This window comes from Cibotium barometz, chromosome 64 (genome assembly GCF_041138505.1).
Source record: "Cibotium barometz isolate CiBa-2024 chromosome 64, ASM4113850v1, whole genome shotgun sequence".
NCBI classification, from domain to species: domain Eukaryota; kingdom Viridiplantae; phylum Streptophyta; class Polypodiopsida; order Cyatheales; family Cibotiaceae; genus Cibotium; species Cibotium barometz.
This window is the reverse complement of record NC_141109.1, coordinates 10,706,980-10,728,946: the sequence shown is the minus strand read 5'-3', so window position 1 is coordinate 10,728,946 and position 21,967 is coordinate 10,706,980. Positions and strand designations below refer to the sequence as shown.

Genomic DNA, 21,967 nt, shown 5'->3' with positions numbered 1-21,967 from the left:
GGTTTTACTTCTGCTATTAGGCTCATGATGAAGAGCAATCATAATGCCCTCACTTTTTTTTTTCCGGAGAAGAGACTTAAACATTTATGCTGCATATAGTTTTATATGCATTTTGGCCGATGATAGAAATCCATAAAATACTCGATCCTTAAGATATCCATAAATTCTAGAAATCCAATACATCCCATAGAACAAGGAAATGAGAAACTTGATTTGAGAAGTGACGGTAATATAATTGTCATGTGTATACATAGTCATAATGACAAGAGTGTCATAGGAATGCAATAAATCCTCATTGCTGATAGATAAATCACTCTGTATCACATAGAATACCAAAATCATGAAGTAGTTTAGTGGATTTGCAGCCAAAAGAGATAGATATCTAAATTGCTCAAAGTATCTATCGTGTAAGACATAGCAATAGACAGAGAATTCTTCTTACACAAACATGCAAGAGTGAAAACATATATTCAACCGAAAACTAAACATATTTGAAGGCTTTACATATACAAAGCCAAAAATACTTAGCTGATAAGCAAGGATACTGACAAAATACACCATTGAAGTGTATGCAAAAATTAGCATCCTTTGTACAAAAGATGAACCTTCAGCATTGTCATAATGCATGATCTTTGGTTGAGGGTAGAAGACTGTCATGTGGCCTATTCCTCCACAATCTGTACATGTAGGCTGCCGCGCATGCTGTTTCACAGTAGCTCGGGGTTTCCTTCGATGGGCTACTCTTCCCTAAAACTTAGGAGGTGCTGGGTGAGGATCTTCACACTTAAGCTGTTATTCAGGAGATGTTATTCAGGAGATGTCACAAAAAGCAAGCGGAGCCTCTTCTTCTCATAGCATGAATGCTTGTCCAAATTCTTAGGTGTGCGTTTCATGTATTGCTCAGAAGGTTTTGGGATGAGGAATTCTCTGCTAGGCTGTATCTCAATGTTGCCATTCTCTCAAGATATCTGAATGCGGGATTTTCGGCGTATAATTGTGCCAAGTCCCCAAAGATGTCCATAATGTCTCTTATCTTGTCTCTTAGCTTGCACCAACTTCCTGACATAAGGGTCATATCGATAGTATTTGAGTGGCACTTCTTTGTCTGATAGCGTGGTCATAAGTTTTTCCAATTCGTTGGAGAAGTATTGCTTTTGATTTTTCAAACTCAGCTTATGCTTAGTCGAGGTTTCATCTAAGAGTCTCTTGAGATTTTGATAATCAGCCGTTAACTTCTCAAACAACTCTTTCAAGTCATGTCCTAATAAAGCTGATTTGTTCAAAGTGTCTTTTCCTGATGATAGAGTTTTTGCTCCCCTAGCCATCTTCCTTTTCCTGAGAACGATATGCTCTACCAAGAAAAGCTAGCTCTGATACCACTTTCACCGCTCGGGCACAACTCCAAACACAAATTTAAACCCAGTGCCCACAAAGGTGTAAATGCTAAACAGAATGAAATAAATAGACACTACACAGCATTGACATCGGAACGGGCTGACCCCCCTTTCGGAATAATGTTTCTATAACAGAGTGTTACAAATATGAGAGATGAGAGTGTTTTCTAAACACCAGATTTCCAAGGCTTCCACAAGCTTGAAGCCAGAGACTACCATATATGACTGAGCGCTGTAGGGTTTGTTTTTGCTTGAGACCCAACTGATAACTAGCCTGTTGTATAGCCTGTACCTCAGCAACAACTAGTTGAGAAAAGGTAGAAAAGGATGTTGTATGGCGTGTAGCCTATAACTATTTGGCCTTCCTAGTTCTATTTCACATGATGGAACCCTTGCCCGGACACCAAACAGGTAGAAGAAGGCACGGGGACAGGGACCATAAGGTTTGCTTTTCAAAAAGCACCATTTTTTTGTCAAAAAGCAAGAAAAAGAGAAAAGTCAAATTGGGTTGACCGCGAGCCAAGGGCACCACTAGCAAGAGGAGACTGAGCCGGACCAAAAAGCTAAAAGACGCTTTTTCAAAAAGCAGCTCCAGGGCCGAAAAGCAAGGCCCTGAAGTTAGAAAAGCAAAGTTAAAGAACTTTGACAAAAGTGACTAATATTTTATTATAAAGTGGAAAGCAAAGGGAAAAAGGAAAAAGCAAAAGCTTGGTTAAGCTTTTGGCAAAAAGCAGAGCCCTCTTCAAGTATAAAAAGGCTTGAACCTCTCTTGTAGCATCATGAAGGAGATCGTGGAGTGTGTGAAGACCATTTTCATCGTTATCATCACCATCATCAAGCATTTGAAAAGCACCCTCTTCCTGTGCAGCGTGCACCTATGCACACTGCCCGCCTCCGCTAGAACCTTTGCCTTCTCGTAGTGGGTTTTCAAAGCTGATCGCTTGCAAGGAAAGCACACATGCTGATCGTTGATATTTGAGGCTCCCGGGCTGAAAGACATCCTTATTATATGCTGTTTCTGACTGAAGCACTGACCCACGGGGCTGGACAGAGCTATAAACACCCGCCTATGGCAGCGTGCATGACTACATAGGTTGGTCGCATGTTTGTACAAGTTTCCACACATCATCGTTGATTCTATGGGCTGCCCAAGTGCTGAAAACAGGGAATACAGGGATGGACAGCAGGTATATAAGAAAAGCAATGAGGTTTATCACGTGCTTTTATGGTGCTTTCCATCCCACTTATATAGGGTTGCCCACTATTGGACAAGTGGATTCAGAGATGTTTTGGATAGTTTGGTCGTGGAAAGTAGGTTGCTTTTGTGGACCAAGGGTGTTTTCCATATCCACATGTTACTTCGGAGAGTTCTATCGCAAAAAGCAGATTAATTTTGTGGCTCAAGGTTGCTTCTCAACCATTCCAACTATTTTGGAGAGTTCTATCGCAAAAAGCAGATTGCTTTTATGGCTCAAGATTGCTTTTCAACCATTCAAGCTATTTCAGAGAGTTCTATTGCAAAAAGTAGGATTGCTTTTGTGGTCCTGAGTTGCTTTTCAAACATATAGGCTAATTCAGAGAGATCTGTTATGGCTGGAAGGTTAATGTAACTTGGACTTGGATTTGAACTTGGACTTGGATTTGGACTTGAACTTGGACTTGGACTTGGACTTGGATCTGACCTTGGACTTGGATCTGAACTTGGACTTGGATCTGGACTTGACCTTGGACTTGGATCTGGACATGGACTTGGATTTGGACTTGGACTTGGACTTGGACTTGGACTTGGATTTTCACTTGGACTTGGATATGGTACTAGCCTGGTGAGAGATTCTTGTGGGTCATCCCTGTGGTGTGCTTGACATCATAGATCTTGTGCCATGACATAGACATCAACATCAACTTGGGTTTCTACATCGACATACTTGTTTGATTTTGTATTCATTGGTTATATTGATCCTGGCCCGCGCGCCCGTGGATTTTTCTTGAATAAATTCTTGAAAGGAGGCGGGGCCTATTCCCTATTGCGTGTGGTGTACTGTGCAAAGTTCCCTTACCCCTTCTCTCTCCCCCCCTCTGTCTATATCTCAGAAGCCAAAATGCAGCTTGTTGTCGGCCAGCCTGTAAGCGACCAGAAAGAGCTACACAAATTGCTATTGGCTGCTTGTCTCCCTGCACAACCACTGTTCGGCTGTATCTGTATGGTCTATTTGCTAGGTTGTTGCTGTAGGCGACCAGTGAAAGCAAAAGCAAAAACTACAAGTGGCCAGCTCCAATACAGGAGAAGAGAGAGAATAGATGCTGTTCGGCCAGCTGAATGACCAGCTTGGAGGCGGCGGGCAGAAAAAGAACGGCCTCCTCTATTTGGTCTTTGAAGTGTTGGTTCCGGGTCCCCTTTTGGTGACAGTGGTATCAGAGCAAAGGCTTTCTCGGAAGCAAGAGGCTTCCTTCCAACAATGAGAAAGAGTAAAGATCAGAAGTGGGGACTACACTGACCAGCAGGTTTGCCATTGAGCCTGTGGAAGCAATCATGAGCATGAGCAGTAGACAGCTTGGACTAAGGATTTAAGGATTCACAAAATTTATCCTCGAAATATGGAGTTGGCTTTACGTGCCCATGTTCAACACTCTTTCCATATGGAGATTGTGGATTCTACAATCAAGCTTATAGGCAAGTGATATGAAGCTATATCTCAAGATATCTTATGTGTATGTTGAGGAGATGTTTCTTTTGGCTTCATGACAAACCTGGCAAAGAAAAAGCTAAGTACTTTGAGTCATACCAAGTTGATGCTAAAACCGGCCTTCAGAAATTTGACGGGCGGTGAAACAAACACTCGCACATAAAACACTTCAACGCCATTGAGGACCTAGAAAAGGAAAACAAACAGGGGGGGCTAGAGTGCTCCTGCAAACAGTACACAGACACCGATTGGCCCCAAAACGCAGTGGCGCCCCTTGCGGTATTTCTTTAATTGATTTTAAGAGCTTTGATTACAATAAGGCTGGAAACTCAGCCATCATAGTAGAACCCCTGAAGCCTGTAAAGAACCTTGAAGCCTGCAAAGAACCTGCATCATGGCTGCTTCTCCACCCGGCATCCACAAACAAGTGCAGCCATTGTTCGCATCGAAAGACTCTCTCACATTGAGTCTGCATACAGAAGCTTTCTCCTATGATCAGGACTGCCACAACCATCCATAGCCTCTCACACTATGAACAGCATCACACCCTGTCACATCCACTGCTTCTGCATCACAACACAGACTCCCAAACTGTTTCTCAAAAGAGAACTCGTATCACAGCCTAGCATACCATACAGTCGACAAACCTGTACCAACCCTCTCTACCTTCCAAGGGTACTATCCATCTCTGTCATGGATTCCCTGTCCCCTGCCCACCAATCAGTAGCAAGGCTGTACCAAACATGTGTCCATTCCTGTACCTTCTGCCTGCATGTGACCTATCTCCTGGAGAAACCCAAAAACATGTTTCCTCGAGAAAACCTATGACTAGTTTCCACATGAAACCCTTAGGCCTGTTTCCCTTTGAAACTTCTGTCCTGTTTCCATACAGAACCATTCATAGCACCATTCAACAACAGTGCCAACAACGGCATACATCTAGTTACCTGTTCCCTCATGAAACATCTGGAAACAGAGAGATGCCCATAATTGTAGGTCCCTCTGTTCCTTTCTAGCAGGAAGAAAACAATCTGCTCCATGAGCACGCAGCCATGCGAGCTTGCATCACACCCATGCCAAGAAACAATAACCAAATGACCTGTACTTGCAGCCAAAAACCCAAGCACATAGCTGAATTTGCTACCAGACAAAAACAGCCCATAAACAGTCCTCAAACTGATCTCAAAACAGTCCCGAGCATTGCTCATGTTCATAGCCACATGAACTCCCACGAAACAGTCCATAAACCCTTTCCAAAACAGTCCTGAACCCAAAGCAAAGAGAAGCTGAAAGTTCCATCAGTTGAACGCCATCGACATGATGTCTATGTTCATGAAAAACCAGCCCCTCCTTTCTGCAAAAACACGGCGTCCTTCAAAAAGCACACACCTGGCCGCCTGTGAGACGCACTGCCGCCTATACGATGCGCTGCCTGCACAATACTCAACCTGCAGCCACCTGTACGATGCACCTGCACCACCTATCCGTACAGGTCAACACCTGCAGCCACTCGTACCAAATAGTGTGCAGCTGCCGCCTGTATCAGCTGTCGTACAGCAGCTGCTGCCTGTACCAGCTGTACGGGACTGCACCGTACTTGACTGTACCTGCTGTCCATACAGGCCTGCAGTTACTGCCTGTACCAGTCGCCAGCCAACCTGCACATTAGGCGTCTGAACCTGCAACACCCGTACCCTGGTCGTCAACTCCGCCTGTACATGCAGCCGCCTGTAAACATGCAACCGCCTGTTCCATACAGCTTGCAGCCGCCTATTCTATACGACCTGCAGTTCTATACAGGTACTCTTCACGCAGGTGTGATTCCCTTCTTCTCCACGCAGCCAACTTGCACGCCAAAAGCAAGCAAGAGAAAGAGGCGTGCCCCCTCCCAAAAGTAGAGTAGCCTCTATATTTTACTTAGGGGCCTCCCAAGGTTTTAAAACCTTTACAACATTAATTTTTGACCAACAAAGGTTATACAACCTTTTTAAATAAAAATCTCTTTGCCCCCTTCACACTTGGGGTTGTCCACACATGGGTTTCCTTTTTAACTCCAATCTGATGCCATTCACACTGTCCACCATGTCCCCGTGCACACCTGCATACTATCCCCGTGCACACCTGCATACTAGTCTTGTGCTCGTATCTGACTTTGGATTGTCGATTTGGATTTATGGCTTTAATGCTAGGATTATGTAATACTACTGTTTGGCAGTGGATCTGCAATTCTTAAAGAGTATTTCAGTGGTATCAGGCTTATACAGCTGCAGACCATTCCTTGATAAGACGGAGGGGATGACACCAGTTGGTCCCTTCACGAGTCTTGAACAGTGTTTCACACGCTGATGGGAGCCAAGGTGTGAACGGGGATTTTCCACAGAAGAAAGCTGAAGCATTCACTCGCATGGATTGGCCTGAAAGACGGCCACACAACATGGCACCATGGGATTTTATCAATAAAGTGACTTATAAGTTGGTGTGTTCACACATCATTAAAGACGCGCTGGACTTATTACTTTTTGGGCATGGATTTATGGACAGAAGTAGGTGCCTATGATTGAGGGCCAAGTTTGGCATGCGAAGCTTGAGTAGGAAGTTAAGGGATACTAAAAGTGACTTCCACAGGCATATATAGCTGGTCAATTTGCTTTTTGGAGACTGAAGCCATATCTTTAGCTACTCGACTCTATCTAAAGAGGGCTGGAGGCTGAATCGTGAAGGAGAGGAAGAAGCTGTTTTTGGGGATTCGCACAGGCCGACTGCAGTGGAAACTCCTGCTCTCTTTTATGTGAACAAGGGGCCGGCAGCTGCTATGCAGTTATCTTGTACAGCTGGCCGTACAGGAGTTGGCTCTCTATCTCTCTTCTCATGTTTTGGAGCTGGCTGCCTGCTGTGCCGTGTTGTCTCTGCTGATCTGGCCGACAACAGTATGGTTAACTCTGCTGATCTGTCTCCCTCTCTGCTGGTTGACACATGTAGGCCGACAATAGTGTTGTGTTCAAGCACGCCAACAACAGCTGGTTTTCTCTTTCTTTTTCTCTTCACTGGTTGCTGCAGAAGCTAGACTGGCCGTACAGAAGCCATCTTTTCTCTCTCCTGCTTTGTTTATGCAGGGGCTGTCCGTATAGCAACAGTGCAAGCTTCTCACTCTTCTAGCCACTGACGAACTGGTGAACTGGTTGGGGGTCTTCTGTGGCACTGACTTGGCCTGGATTTTTGTGAGAAGAGGGCCTTGTCAGACACCCTTGTATGCTTTGTGAAGAAAGCTAACTCGGATTTATGTGGAAAATCCAGTGCTGATTGCACGCACACCTTGGTATCTTGTAAAAGCTTTTGTGTGAATAAAGCAGTACCTAGTACAGGGGCCGGCCGTTCCAGCTCAGTGCAATGTTATTATTTTGTTTATGGTTCTTCTGCTATGTTTTCATGCTCTGTCTAGTATTTGAAGTGTTGGTCTATTATTGTTCCGGGTCCCCTTTCGGTGACACCGACTAGCATAGGGTAGCGCCATAAATATCCAAAAGCACCATTATTTCAGGCTCACGATTCCCCAAACCTGGAGAGCAAGGACAGCCGCCATGAATATATATATAAATTGTCCATGAGATATGGGCGCCTTTTTTTTGTGTGTCCATACAAGGATTAAAATTCTGGTCCATCCAATGTGTATGTTCTCAAATACAAAGCCCCTAAAATGTCCACCTGCTTATATAAGTGTGTACGGATAGCCTCATAAATAATTCATAAGAGAAAAAGTCCTGCAACACACACATCCAGTGTCCGAATCCCCCACACAAACTTTCTAAGTAATGCTATGATCGTCCTTAATTCAATCCTGGCTTTATTCAGGTATCCGTCACCCTGTGATTCTTGGAAATTCCCGTTCTCATCTCTCCACTCTGATGTGTCCGGTGTCCACCAGACATTGGTTTATAGTAGAAGAAAGGACCAAATGGTGACAAAACGGTTTTGTTTTTCTATTATTATTATTATTATTATTTTTGTTCGAGTGCACATGCATGCATTGGGAACTAGTATTACTAGTAAGAGTGTTTGTATTACAGTTTTTCAACGGTACTCTCAAGTTTACCAAGTTTATTGCTATTTCAAGTAATTTGACTTTATGTTGTTGTGATAACATTCGAGACACCTGGGTACTTAAAGAGATCATCGTAGTGAGAATGAGCAAAGCCACTTTCGGATACAATCTAAAGTCATTCTACTATGTAATCCTTGAGTAAATCCACCCCTTGCAAAAATGTAGCTTCAACCTAAAGCCAACCCTTGTGATCTTCTCTGTATCTCTCCATGGTGCTGATTGTCTTTAAGAATAGATGTCTATCCGGTTGGTATCCATGAAACCCTTTCAATGTCATCCGCCTTGCACCGTTGGCCTCAAGAAAACATTTAGTGAAAAGATATGTCTTGTCCTAGTGCCTTCTGGTTTGCTCCTGCATAGTATGAGTCAGTGCCATTCTAATGATATTAAGCTCAGACTCATGATTGAAAACCAATGATTCTGACCTCAAACTTTAAACTATGCTGAGCGGCAAAGTATTACATGTTCCTTGGCTGCTTTGTTGATTATGATCAAAACGACATACCCAAATGTACATATCCACCATCATCAGACCAGCCACACCCCCGAAGCTATGTACACTACATTTTCTTCTATGTGTTTCTCCCATACATGAGTTAACAAGGGTGTGCACATTGCTTCTTGATATCCAGCAAATGAATCTCTCCCAAATATCCATATCCACCATCATCAGGCCAGTCACACCCCCGAAGCTATGTACACTACATTCCCTTCTATGTAATTCTCCCATACATGAGTTAAGAAGGGTGTGCACATTGCTTCTTGAAATCCAGCAAATGAACACAATAGACAACTCCAGAAAATGAACACAACAGACAACAACTGACATGTGTATTTTACCTGAAGATAAGCATATCTCTAGTAGCTTCACTGATAATTGTAGGCTCATAAAAGGTGCCGCCCAAACTGTGTCGCTTTCCACCTAGCAACACCTTGGCTCCCTGTAAATTCCAAATGTACGATGAAAGTTCACACAACACACGCAATAAAAAAGAGGGGGTTATCATTTTTTCCACATTATGTACCTACAGAGGACAGGTGTCTTCAAAAAATGATCCAACATGGCACTCCGGAACAACAAATCTGTTAAAAAGCCTCTTAGAATTCAAGATAAGCCTTCCACCCACCCAGAGAGCCTATGAGCAGAGCATCTTGTTTTATCTCTACAATGTAGAATCTTGTCAAACTGCAATGTTACCCCCAAGGTGCGCTCAATCCCAATATGCTTATGCCAACAATGCACTATGCAAAATGCCATCTTTCAGCCATCATCGTTGTAGTGCAATAGAGCTCCGAAAGATGAAAGCTTTCCTCAAGTAGTGTGTCGATTGCAATGAGCACTCCCCAAAAATACCCTTCCGTCGTTTACCTATTGTTATGAACAAGGTGTTACAGCCCTAACTAGGCTAGGGCCAATGTTAATTGGGGGTAAGGATAACCTGGGGTTAAGGGGATATGCTGACCGACGGTTATGGTTCGGGATTAGGCAGGCATAAGGGCTGATAGGACCTGCCTTGGAAGCATGAGGCATGAGGTCTGGATTAGCCTAGAGTCAAAAAAAAGCTAACAAAGAGGCTAATAATGGTAAAAGCTTAATCATAAGAGCAATGGGCTAATAATAGCCAGGTTATTGGTATATAAGTGAGTTTGGGCATCTGGAAGGTGACATCATCATGGTAGTGTGCAAGGATGGAAAGTGCCCACTCAAAGGTTTAGCCAGAAGCCTCACATGATGTGAAGCATGCAGCTTTGAACTAAGCATATGTCGATGAGAGTGTAACAGTGGGTTGTTTATTACTAATCCAAGAAATGCATCCCGAATATCCTATTACTATGAGCGCTTGGTGTCCGAATCACCTACCCACTTTGAGTCACAAAAGCTAGTGAGAGTCTTGCCTGCAGCATAGGTGATGGCGTACACCTAAGTACCTTGGATGTATCGCAACACCGGTATATTGCATTCCAATGATTTTTCCAGGGGCTTGTTGGAGTGCCTACTTGAAACACCAACATCAAGGCTGATGTTTGGTCTAGTATTACACAAGAACATAGGACTACCAACCAGTTTCCCATATAAGATCTCATCCACAAGGTATGAAGTGTCTTTGACGGAGAGCTTGAGATCAACCTCCACTACCTTGCATTGAGAGATAAAAATGTTATCTGTCTTCTACTAGATCTTAATCCCCACACAATAATGCATAAGTCAAAGATCACTCATCTCAAAACTTTCCACTAAGCATCTACTTTGTCTATGACATCTTTTTATGGTGATCCACTGTCAACATGAGCTCATCTACATAATGAACAATGACGTGATACTTTCCCTGCTCACAAAAGACATAAATTTGCATGTAAACGGATGCATATAAGACCATTACTCACAAAATAAGCATCAATCTTTGGACACCATGCTCTCAAGGCTTGTTTAGCCCATAGAGTGCCTCCCATAACCTGCAAACATCTTCGGGAACCACGAACTTTGGTGACTACTCCACATATACCTCTTCCTCGAGAATCCCACAGTTGAGGAAATCAAAATTTACATCCATTTGGCAAACATGCCGCCCCCCTTGCCCTACCAATGCAAGAACAGTGTAGATTGTGGCTGTCCTAGTTGTAGGAGCAAATGTTTAGTCAAGACCTTCAACTTGTGCAAAACCTTAGGCAACTAGCCGTACCGCCTTGTGCTATTTCAAAGTACCATCAAATCTGTATTTTGTCTTGTAAACCCTCTTAGTATCTTGCATCTTGTAGGACGATCTACAAGCTCATAAGTTCGGTTTTTCAAGATGGTGTCATATTCTGCTTGCATGGCTACCATCCACTTTGGATTTCATTTTGTCCTTATGGTTTGAAATCACTACCCGTTGGCATTCATCGCATCGTTTGATGTACTTTGCGGTGCCTCGAAACATAGTGGGCACCACAGTGTCAAGGAAATTGTAGACTTTCTGTCTTGCCACTCATTCAAGCACATGTTCTGTGAAGGGCAATGGATAGTGATCCCGTATCGTGGCCGCGTTGACCTTTTTGAGGTCTATGCACACTCTCACTTTATCATTCTTTTTGGGTACTATCACTATGGGTGAAATTCACTCTGTGTGCTCTATTTTGAAGATAAATCCGGCATCTATGAGTCATTCGATTTCTTCCCGGACCATTTTGGGTTGATAAAATCACTGGTCTTGAGTTCCTTGTACCTATTTTGTTTGGGGAATCTCCATTTGATGTTACCCAGCATAGTGTCTATTCCTCATAGGGGGGTTGTAATTGTCAGAATATGCGGCGGAGATGATGACCAAATCTGAGAACACAAGAGCAAGTGCACTGCAGAAAATAGACAGCAATGGAGAAGGAGAGAGAGAGGCGTGTAACTCTGCTTTATATACACAAGAAAATCCCGAAACAATGATACAAGGGAATGGGGCCATGGGGCTATTTTATATGGCCCCAAATACACAGTCGGCCAATGGTAAAGGCAGCCGACTGCCTCACGACTGGTGTCATCCAGTCGGCCAGCACCAGAGAGGTCCATGACCTGCGTAATCCAGTCGGCCAGCCCCTATCAATGGTCACATCCACACGTGTGATAGTCGGCCTGAACCTGGAGCATACTGCTAGCATAGGGCAGCCACCCATACCCTAAGAAAATTAGGGAATAATGGAAAAAAAATATGGAGAGTGGGGAAAAATGAGAATACACCTAATACAGGCAGGCACACCCACAACACAGGCCCTGGTGTATATGTATAGATAGGAGATGACTTCTAACACCCCCTCTCAGCTCCTGGCTATGGAACCAACCCCAAGGAGGTGCAGTGCCACTCGAGCAACGCCTGAGATAGCGACTTTGTGAAGAGGTCTACTGCACTGTCATCCGTCGAACAGAACTCTAGCAAGATGTCATCAGCAACGATCTTTTCACGAACAAAGTGCCTCCGGATGACTGTGGGTTCCACTAGTGGAAACCCAATCCTGCCAAGTAGGCTCTGCAACCTCACCACCTCGAAAGCAGCACCACAACCAGCCCGGTACTCTGCCTCTGTCGACAACAAGGCAATAGATGGCTGCCTCTTACTGCTCCATAAAACTGCTCCTGAGCCGAGGGTAAAACTGTACCTTGAAGTAGATCTCCTTGTGTTTGGATCTCCTCCCCAATCTGAGCCACTCCAACCTTGGAGTCCGACTCCATCCATCAATCCCCCTCCTATGTAAAAGAGTCCAAGATCCTTCGCATGCTGCAGAAACCACAAGATACGCAATCCTGCCTCCCAAAGAGTCCTCTAAAAACATGAGCTCAACAACCTCATCAGAAAGCTCCCATCCAATCGAGTATCCATCAACCAAATCAATGAACCATTCTGCTTCCGAGTCAAGGAGACATCATACGGCTCACAAGGATCAGCACCGGTTACGGTGGGATGCCAAGTCCTGGAAGCCTACTGAAGACCACTCAAGGCCTTCGTAAACCTGTAAACCACCCCCTCTGAATCCGGAACCACAAAGCCTAGAGAATGAGCAACATCCACCTCCTTCTGCAGGTAATCAACTGCGACCTGCCTGGCTTTCCTACAGGTCCCCATGGAAAGAACTTCCTCATCTACAGGAGTGTCTTTGTCCCGAATGCTACGAGACATCAGAGCATAGGTTACCTATAAAGTTTCCTCTGACTGACGAGCACAAGAACTACCAACATCAGTACTAGAAAGTTCCTACCAACAACTACTGCCATCATCTGGCAAGCTATCCACAATCTGGTCTGAGAAAGCCTGCACCTGCAGCATATCCACACTTAAGTGGCCATTACCAGACTACCACTCATCACAAAACTGAGGACCTGGGAGAGAGAGTGCTGAAAGTTTGTAAACTCCATTCTCCACTCCGCCTTCCCAAACTACCTAGCCGGTTGCCTTGTCTCGGAGAGCAACAAATTGCTCATCAAACTCCACCCGTACGCCAGTCTTGCAAACCTGATGCACTGACAACAGATAAAAACCAAGTGACGGAACATACAACACCTGGGAGGAATGCTTCCTCCCTCTGCCATCGGGAACTATCTCCAACCTGCCCTCACTGTGAACTGGGATAGTGGATGTATCCCCAGTAAGAATGTGACCAGAATACTTGCAGAGATCCTGTAAAGCCGAACGGGAAGGAGTCATGTGCCTGGAAGCACCATGTCTAGAATCCACTCCCGAGTATCCGTAGCGGAGTCCTCCTACCTCATCCCTGCCTGAAGAAAATGAGACATCGTTGTCCATCACCTCCGAGTGCACAAAAGCTGGAGTCTTCATGGTTGCTGCTGAGGATTCTTCACTCTTCTCGGTGTGCTGCTTGGGACACTGCCTCCAATAGTGGCAACTCTCGCCACAATCATTACAGGTCCTCTCTGCCTTTAGTTTCTCACAGTCAGCGTCAGACTTCTTCTCAGAAAACTTCTACGGTGAAGCCTTCCCTTTGTCCTTGTTACGGCCTTTCGACCGTTGGCCAATTAAGGCCTCCAAACCTCCGCCTTGTGGAGGGTTTGAGAATCTTTCCTCCTGGTCTAAGACCATGGGCACAAGCTCCTCCCATGTAATGGTGCTGAGCCTGCCACTGGTAATCAAAGAAGAGTAGAAAGCTGAGTACTGAGAGGGCAAATGTGACAGCAACGTTATGGCCATATCCTCTAACGATATCTCCTTCCCAGCCTGAAGAACTTCCTGCTGAAGAGTCTACAGCTTGTTAATGTGCTCCCGCATTGTCAACGACTTTCCAGGATTCATAACCCGCATCTGTACTTCCAAGGAAATCCTCTTCATGGGCGATACCCTGTTATAAAGAGAGGCCAAATGCTGCCATATACCTCTGGCCCGCGTCATATGCTTTACATGATTGATTACTTGCGGTGTGAAACGGACCCTAGCGTTGACACAATCCCACAACTGTGCCTGTGCCTCGCGGTCCCTTTGAATTGACGGTAACTCCCCTTTCCCTACCTCCGGCCGTGGAATCCCAACAACGATGAAAAAGATTCCATCATAACCTTCCATATGCCGTAGTTGTTCCTGTCCAACTGACGGTCCACCGAGAACGTGGGGAGTGTCGGGATCTTCACATGCTTCTTAGCCATCTCAAGTAAACTGCCATTGCAGGGATATAACTGCCAAGGGTGGGTGGGTGGGAAAAAAGAACTTCTTACACTTGCATGTGGCTGTCCAGCAAATCAGCCCGCCTTCCTCTTGCTTCTCCTCTTCCCGAACAGTCCAGAACAGTCCACCAATCAGCAAGACAACAGTCCCCCTCTTGCTCACACAATTCCCAAGATCTACCAAGAGCCTAGAGCTCTGATACCATGTCAGAATATGCAGCGGAGATGATGACCAAATCTGAGAACACGAGCAAGTGCACTGCAGAAAATAGACAGCAATGGAGAAGGAGAGAGAGGCATGTAAATCTGCTCTATATACACAAGAAAATCCCGAAACAATGATACAAGGGAATGGGGGCCATGGGGCCATTTTATATGGCCCCAGATACCCAGTCGGCCAGTGCTAAAGGCAACCGACTGCCTCACGACTGGTGTTGTCCAGTCGGCCAGCACCAGAGAGGTCCACGACTTGTGTAATCCAGTCGGCCAGCCCCTATCAATGGTCACATCCACACGTGTGATAGTCGGCCTGAATCTGGAGCATCCTGCCAGCATAGGGCAGCCACCCATACCCTGGAAAAATAGGGAAAAATGGGGAAAAAATATGGAGAGTGGGGAAAAATGAGAAAACACCTAATACGGGCGGGGGCACCGACAACAGAGGCCCTGGTGTATATGTATAGACAGGAGATGACTTCTAACAGTAATCTGCCTCCAGGCAGATGTTTTTTCCTACTAATGGAAGAATCTCTTTTTCAGGGAAAAAAAATCCTTTTCGATTTTTTGTAAAATGCATCTTAACGAGTTCCTTCTGCAACACAGGTATTATGAACTGTCGGTCAGGAATCTATAGATTTAGTATGTGCATCATCACCACAGTTGTGCAGAGTGATTTGGCATACCTTCGAGACAGCATCATTGAGGTGCCGCTCAACCTGCAAATAAAGATTCACAAAAGGCTCAAGATGACAATAAGGCTTAAAAGATAAGCAATTCATAACCTGCATTGGTTTCCCTATTTCAATCGAAGGCCAATGCCAACCTAACCCATTTTTGTTTTTTTAATGAAACAGAGTAAATATAAGAAAATTTTAGTTTTTCCTTGATTAAAGGAGGTATAAGCTCAACATATCAAAACGAATGATTACCTTATCCAGTGCAGCTTCATTGATCAGGGGTCCCTGTAACGCAGAATCAAATTTCAATCTGTAAGAAGCATTCTTTCTTTCTTCAAATCTCATTAAAAAAAACATAGCGTGAAAAGATACAAAAGAGCACTCGATGAAACATGAAAGATGGTAGTGAGCCCTTGACTGCAACTTTTCCCCATTCACTATCATTTCCCTTGCAATAGAATACTTGTGAGCTCTCCCTATTTTCTTGATTGTGTTTTTTTATTGAACCCTTGCATACCACGATGGAGGCTTGTTTGGGTAGGAATGTTGCAAGATCTCCCACTCATGAGCTTCCCCCCTCTATCCACCTCTTGGACATTTGGCCCAATTGAAGGACTAAGGTTCTCACTTGGTTCAAATATGCATAAGATCTTCTACAACTGATAAATGTGAACATGGCTCTTCTCATTACATTAATAAAACAAATTTCCTTGGCTCCAGTAGAAAGGGTTCTTTTTACTATAGGCAGAAATGCATTTTGCTTTTGTATTTGCATAGCCTTTATTGAACATGCAACATTTGTGAAAGTCTATTATGCCAATCGCTTATTGAATCAATCCTATCTTTATACTTTACCACATTTCCTGGTTCTATGAATACTCTTTTCTTTAAGATAAACTCTCCACATCAAAATCGGCTTCCTCTTGATGTTGGATATCCAATATTATAAAATATCAACATAGCACCTCTTTAAATTTCTCACATTAAAAACAACTCCCATCGGCCAATGAGAGGGCAATCTCAAGAAAAATGCTTAGGACCCCTCCTGTGCATTAATCTTACACAGATTCCAAAACTTTGGTTCTTCTAATAGTTTGTTCACAGTTCTCTTCCGATATAGGAAGAATGCCTTTCTTATCTACTAGAAGATAGGACGATGCTATTTGCATCCTCTAAGATGATAGCCTGGATGATGGCTAGCCTAGCCACCCCCTAAAAGAATAGTTTCATGGGCATTGGAGAACCATTGTAGCCTATAACAACCCTCCCAAACAAGTCTTTATGATTATTGCAAGGTTACTGCAAACCCCATGAGAATAATGAAATGAATTTGAGTATAAACCATACAAAAACATTACTTATGTGGCTCCAAAAAATCCAAAAGGTGCCTTGAACATGGCTGTAATATGCAATTCGTTTCGACCAGTAAAAAATGTGTCTATTTGCTTTCCAATTCCTTCTCAAGACCCACTTCCATACAAACTCAGCAACATCCAATAGCTCAAGAAAACAACTCCTTTTCACTCCAATTCCTTCTCAAGACCGACTTCCGTACAAACTCAGCAACATCCAATAGCTCAAGAAAACAACTCCTTTTCACTCCAACTTCCTTATAGGATGTCAAGCAAAGTGATGCTCCTCAGAGCCACAGTGAGTACATATGTTATTGATGCTTGGGGCTTTTAGTCTTAGAGAACATAAATGATCATGTTGTGTCCCATCTAGGAAGGTTTGATGAGATCTCATAAGTAGAAGTTGTATCATCCAACGTGGTTTGGTTAAGCTAATATCACATTGGCACTCCTGGCCCAAATCTTATTTCCACGTTCCACACTACTTTTTGGGCGGCTCCTCTCAATAAATACAAGCCGTGGCAGGCATCTATCAAGGTCACCCAGGTTCTAACACTGAGTCGCATCACCACCTCAATAAGTAAGTCGTAGTGGATCTCTAATCATGTCATTAGTATATCTAGGTAGAGCTTAATGACAAGATGGAGTTATGAGAGTAGGTGTACTTATTATGTAAGCAATGATACAAGCAAAGGTCAGGTGGCTCTAGCCTAAAGCCAAGGGTCAAGTGTGAATATCATGTAAGAAGTATCGGGAAAGTTGCCTTTTTGGATCCCTCGTTTCTCTATGCCCTTTGTTTTCATATAAAAAGGGTTATTTCCATGTGATCTATTAGAGTGTTCTCTTAATTGAGAGTCGTGTTCTCATTAATCTGGTAGTCAAGCATGTTTTCTTGTTCTCTTGGAGCCAACACCGGTATCAAAGCCAACCTGAAATTAATCATTTCACTCAGTCTTGTCAATTATTGCCTTGTCACTAGAGCCAAACGGTTTGTGCTCTGCTGATTACATTTTATCATAATTTATTTCTGAATTGCTCTTTCCATTTGACACTTATTGCTGCCGTGGTAATTACATCAAGTTACTTTTTTTTTTTTTGGGCGTCAACATAAGTTGCCCATTGTGCCTAGAGTACACATAATCATCATTGGCGCCAGTGCCTTGTCTTGTTTACTTGGTGCCACTACCATCAGCCCTCTACAACTCCTGATTGCCTGTCACCATCACCAAGCCCCCAACCTGCACAAAAAGGGCATTTGTTTGTAAAAGAAGCAAGGATCTCTAAGAAATCTGAGGAATGTTCAAGATTCAAGAGTTCTCAGGTGGAAAAATACAGCACGTCCACATATCCACCATTTCGTCCATGTGGATCTTCCACTTCCAACAAAAGTCTAGCCCACCAAGAGCCCAGTTGTCTCTGTCTCCACGCTCAGAGTTACTCATTCTGGCAACAATCTCTCCATCAAGTGCATGTGCTGCTTATCAGGTCACCATTTCCTGTCCGCCCCCCAGTGACTCATATCAGCTGCCAGCTGGTCGACATCAAGTGCAGCTGGCTGCTGGTCGAAAATACAAGCCTACTTAAACTAGTACTCAGAATCAATACCGCTGCCGCAACCATTACCAATTAAGAGCTGCTCCTTGCAACACTTGGATTCTGCCAATCCATCTGCCGGCTTTAATCAGCCAATTATTTTCTTGACACTGTCACATCAACACAATAATCCCATTGCTTGACATCGTTCCTCGTCTGCTGAGATTACATCCATAACGTTCCTGCTTACCACTCTGTCATTACAGCCCCACCATAAGCGGGGGTGAAAGGTGCAAGCAGCAGTTGCTCTTGTGCCTACATCATCAAGCGGCATCACTTTTCAGTCAGCTGCAGGTTGTTCAGCCTTCTTAGCTTTTTTCTTTTTGCAGAAAGGCAGCCTTCTTAGCTTTGACTCAGTATGTCTTTTAAAATGCCTTTTCACTTGTGTTTATGCAAGAGGGTGTTCTTATGCAAGTTTGCATAGAGACAACCGTGCATTTCAAGCAAGAACATGTATCCAATCCAGTATCTAGTACCTATATTTTCAGTCATGAGTCATGTATGCACTCATCTTAGCTGTATATCCTTGTGTTTTCTCACGTGTACTCTTGTTGAAATCATGTATCTCATTGGCTCATGCTGGCTGAACTTTATGCTCTTGGCAATCAGGTCGAAGGATGAACCTCGTGTGCTCTTGTCATGTATTCAATCTACCAGTCACGTCAAGGAGGTTGAACCTCCTGTTTCTATCTTATGTTTCACGTCATCTACCCATGTATCATGTGGAGGCTGATGTAGCCCCATCCGATGGTAGGATGCCAGCACGACAAGAGGGAAGGTAATTTCCCTGGATTATGATGAAGGCCCCCACGGAAGGGTAATATCCCTAGTCCATTTTCTAATCATAATCATTAGGCCTTGCGCCGAGAGTTTGTGCAACCAAAGTTTTTTAATGTGGTGCTTTTTAGATTGATTTGTCATTATCGTAGGGTGTTGGGAGTAATGCCCAATTTCTCTTGCCAATCTCTAGTCTATCATTAGTGTAACTATGTAGAGGTTGAATAACTGGAGTTTGTAAAGAGGTTATGTCATGCTTTTTTTTTTTTTTTGGAGAAAGGAGACTCCTATTAAGTATGAAATTTTTTTACAAAATGGAGATTTCACACCAAGCAAGGTGGAGATCTCAACCAATCAGGAGCCCTGTTCTGCCAATAGGGTTCCGAATGAGAGGATGTGAAAAAGATACCAATGTCCCACTCTCTCATAAATTGGCCGTGCTTCCTCTCCGCAGCCCTCGAAGATCCCTGGATTCTGCCCAAGTAGCCATAATGGTGTGAATAATATCACTCCAAATCCTGCAAAGACACTGAGAAACAACAGTGCATCTAGCCTTCCAGATATTCAACGCTGAGATGCTAGCAATAATCTCCCAAGAGCTGTCTAACCTCTGTGCCGGAGGGACAAAGTGTGAAAGTGGCAAATCCTGAAGACAACACTGCCGAGCAACTCCTTGCCTGACCATAATGGCCAAGCTCCTGTCAGTCCCCTCGAATCTCAGCTGAGGCCCAAACTGTGTTAGCCAAATGATAGAACCAAAAGAAATGATAGCATCCCTCTTAATCCTACCAAAGAGGTGTGCAATCGCAGACCAAACCCTCTGTGCTTCACTGCATTCCCATAAACAATGGTAAACTGACTCTGAAACTCCTGCACATCTAGGGCATGCTGGGCAAGCACCAGTAACAGACCTCCACTGATTGGTGGTCAACAGACCACCATGAAGAGAAACCCAGATAAAGGAGGAAATTTGTGGCTTCCTATAAGAATGACACAATCTCCGCCAAAATACCCTCTGAATGTCAGTCGAAATACTGTAAGATTCCCAATGGGGTCTAAGAGTAGGGACACTGTGATTGTGTCCCAAGATAAGATGTCTGGCATTCTGCACCATATAACTGAAAAAAGACATGCTTTTCAAGGGTTACAAGCATCCTTCCACTCCCACTCACCAGGGTCCCAATGCAACTGTCTGATAGGGTAGCCACCATACAACCAAAGGCTAACACTTTTTGTGATCATCCCTTGGGGGGGGGGGGGGGGGGGGTCAACAAAGACGTGCTTCCCTAACCTGCGAACAACTCTGACTGGACGAATTTGGGGGCCCTCAATAAGGTCCTGCACATCACATCTCTCCAGCTGCCATTCATCCTGTACAGAAAAAAAGACTGGTACATCATTCTCCATAGGCAAGGGGAGACCCATAACCTGAAGAGGAACACTTGTCCCAGAAAAAAACCCAAACCAAGAATGATGACGGCCATCCAAGAAAGATCCAGTAATCCAGTGGTTGGGAATGGCTGCATCAATCTGTGCAATCCTCCGGCTAGAGCCTCTTAAATGCTGCGTGAAATCCAATCTCTGCGCCTCAGTGAGGCTCTAAAGCCTCTTCCAAGCCAGCACTGTGGGACATAGGGTCTCCCAGCCAACCCAAAGAATATGCATAGCTGCCCCAAGAGGCCTACCATGCACATTTGTAATGAGCCTGGGCATGCACTCCCAAACTTCTTGCCGTGCCACATCTCTCTCAGGAGAGGGCACCTCTGCAGTCAAGAAAGACCGATACAAATCTGAAGCAATACCCCTCACCTTATCAGGCTCAATCTAAACCTCACCATGTGAATCTTGCAAGTACCTCACAGAACCCCTGCTATGGGAAGGCCTGTGTGCTGAGAAAAACTCTTTGTTCATCTGCCACCCATCTGAGTCCAAAAAGCCTCGTTTGCATGAAACGCGAACTCAGCCCTCCTATCCATGGCCAACTGCAGCTCTGCTCTAACTATGGTCAAGAGGTTTGTAATCCAAGATGCATGTGGATGCTTTTCATGTTCCCTCTGAAGAGCAGCACTCCTACACCTAATAGCTCTCTCCTTGACCTTCTTGGACATAGCAGTGCTATGATAATGATGGCTGGTCCTCTCAAGAGCCAGCACAATATTATGACGAGGATTAGGACCGTCACAAGATCTCCATCTCTTTGATCTCAAGTGAGATGTCAGCATCTAGATAAAGAGAGTCAAGGATACGGACACGGGGTAAGGCCGAGCGAGCCCCAGCCTCCTTGAGACAAAAAACTACGAGGCAATGATCGGATTTGGTGGTGCCAGGTGTCACCATCCTGGACATTTCCCAGTATGAAAGGGGTCTGGTGGACTCCAGGATGTCTAAATATTTGGAAAGTACAAGCTTTGGGAATGGGGGATTATCCTAGAATACAAAGGACCACACTCCTAAAATTTAGAAGAGTTGCTATTTTTGGCCCGACTCCGATGGAAATTCTGTTTCGTGTCATTACATCTGGAATTCAGCAGTTACCAAGAGTTGGCGAAGTGCCTATGATAGAATGTCTACCAATTGGGATATTTTTAGAGATAAAGTTTATGGAAGGACTCATCTCTTAGATTGGGACATGTGGCAAGAAAGTGGACCAAAGTGAGACAACTTCTCTTGCCATTTTAGCTCATGGGAGGCCCAAATCTATAAATTGGAGCCCTCTCTCTTCATTAATGGAGGCTCTCTTGCTACACACTAGCCTCTACCACCGTTGAAGGCTTCCCTAATGATGGCTACTCTCTTTCTCTCTCTCTTGAAGGCTGCCCATGAAGAATACCGGCTGTTGGGGATTGTTTTGGAGGCTTCCATCGTGAAGAAATACTGAAGGCAAGGGTATTTAATCATTTATTATGATTTCTAGCCATTGTACTTATTGCACCAGCCTTTGTACCTGCTGTACCAACCATTGTACTGGCTGTACCAATCCTTGTACTTATTGTACTTGCAATACCTGCTGTACTAGCCACTGTACCGACTGTACCAGCT

General features: G+C 44.3%; 1 protein-coding gene across 2 annotated transcripts in view; it reads right to left on the bottom strand.

Annotated features, from left to right (window-relative positions):
* The window catches only part of ALDH5F1 (aldehyde dehydrogenase 5F1), a 196,605-nt gene that overhangs the window by 18,097 nt on the left and 156,541 nt on the right, over positions 1 to 21,967 (bottom strand). The window contains exons 14-16 of one of the 2 annotated variants that reach the window (XM_086796883.1): positions 15,459 to 15,491; positions 15,213 to 15,245; positions 9,018 to 9,118 (exon numbers count right to left, since the gene is read on the bottom strand). In XM_086796883.1, coding sequence (XP_086653009.1) covers positions 9,018 to 9,118; positions 15,213 to 15,245; positions 15,459 to 15,491 — 167 coding nt within the window. Of the gene's footprint in view, positions 1 to 9,017; positions 9,119 to 9,995; positions 10,315 to 15,212; positions 15,246 to 15,458; positions 15,492 to 21,967 lie in introns of those variants that run through there. The other variant, XM_086796885.1, reaches the window with a different exon arrangement.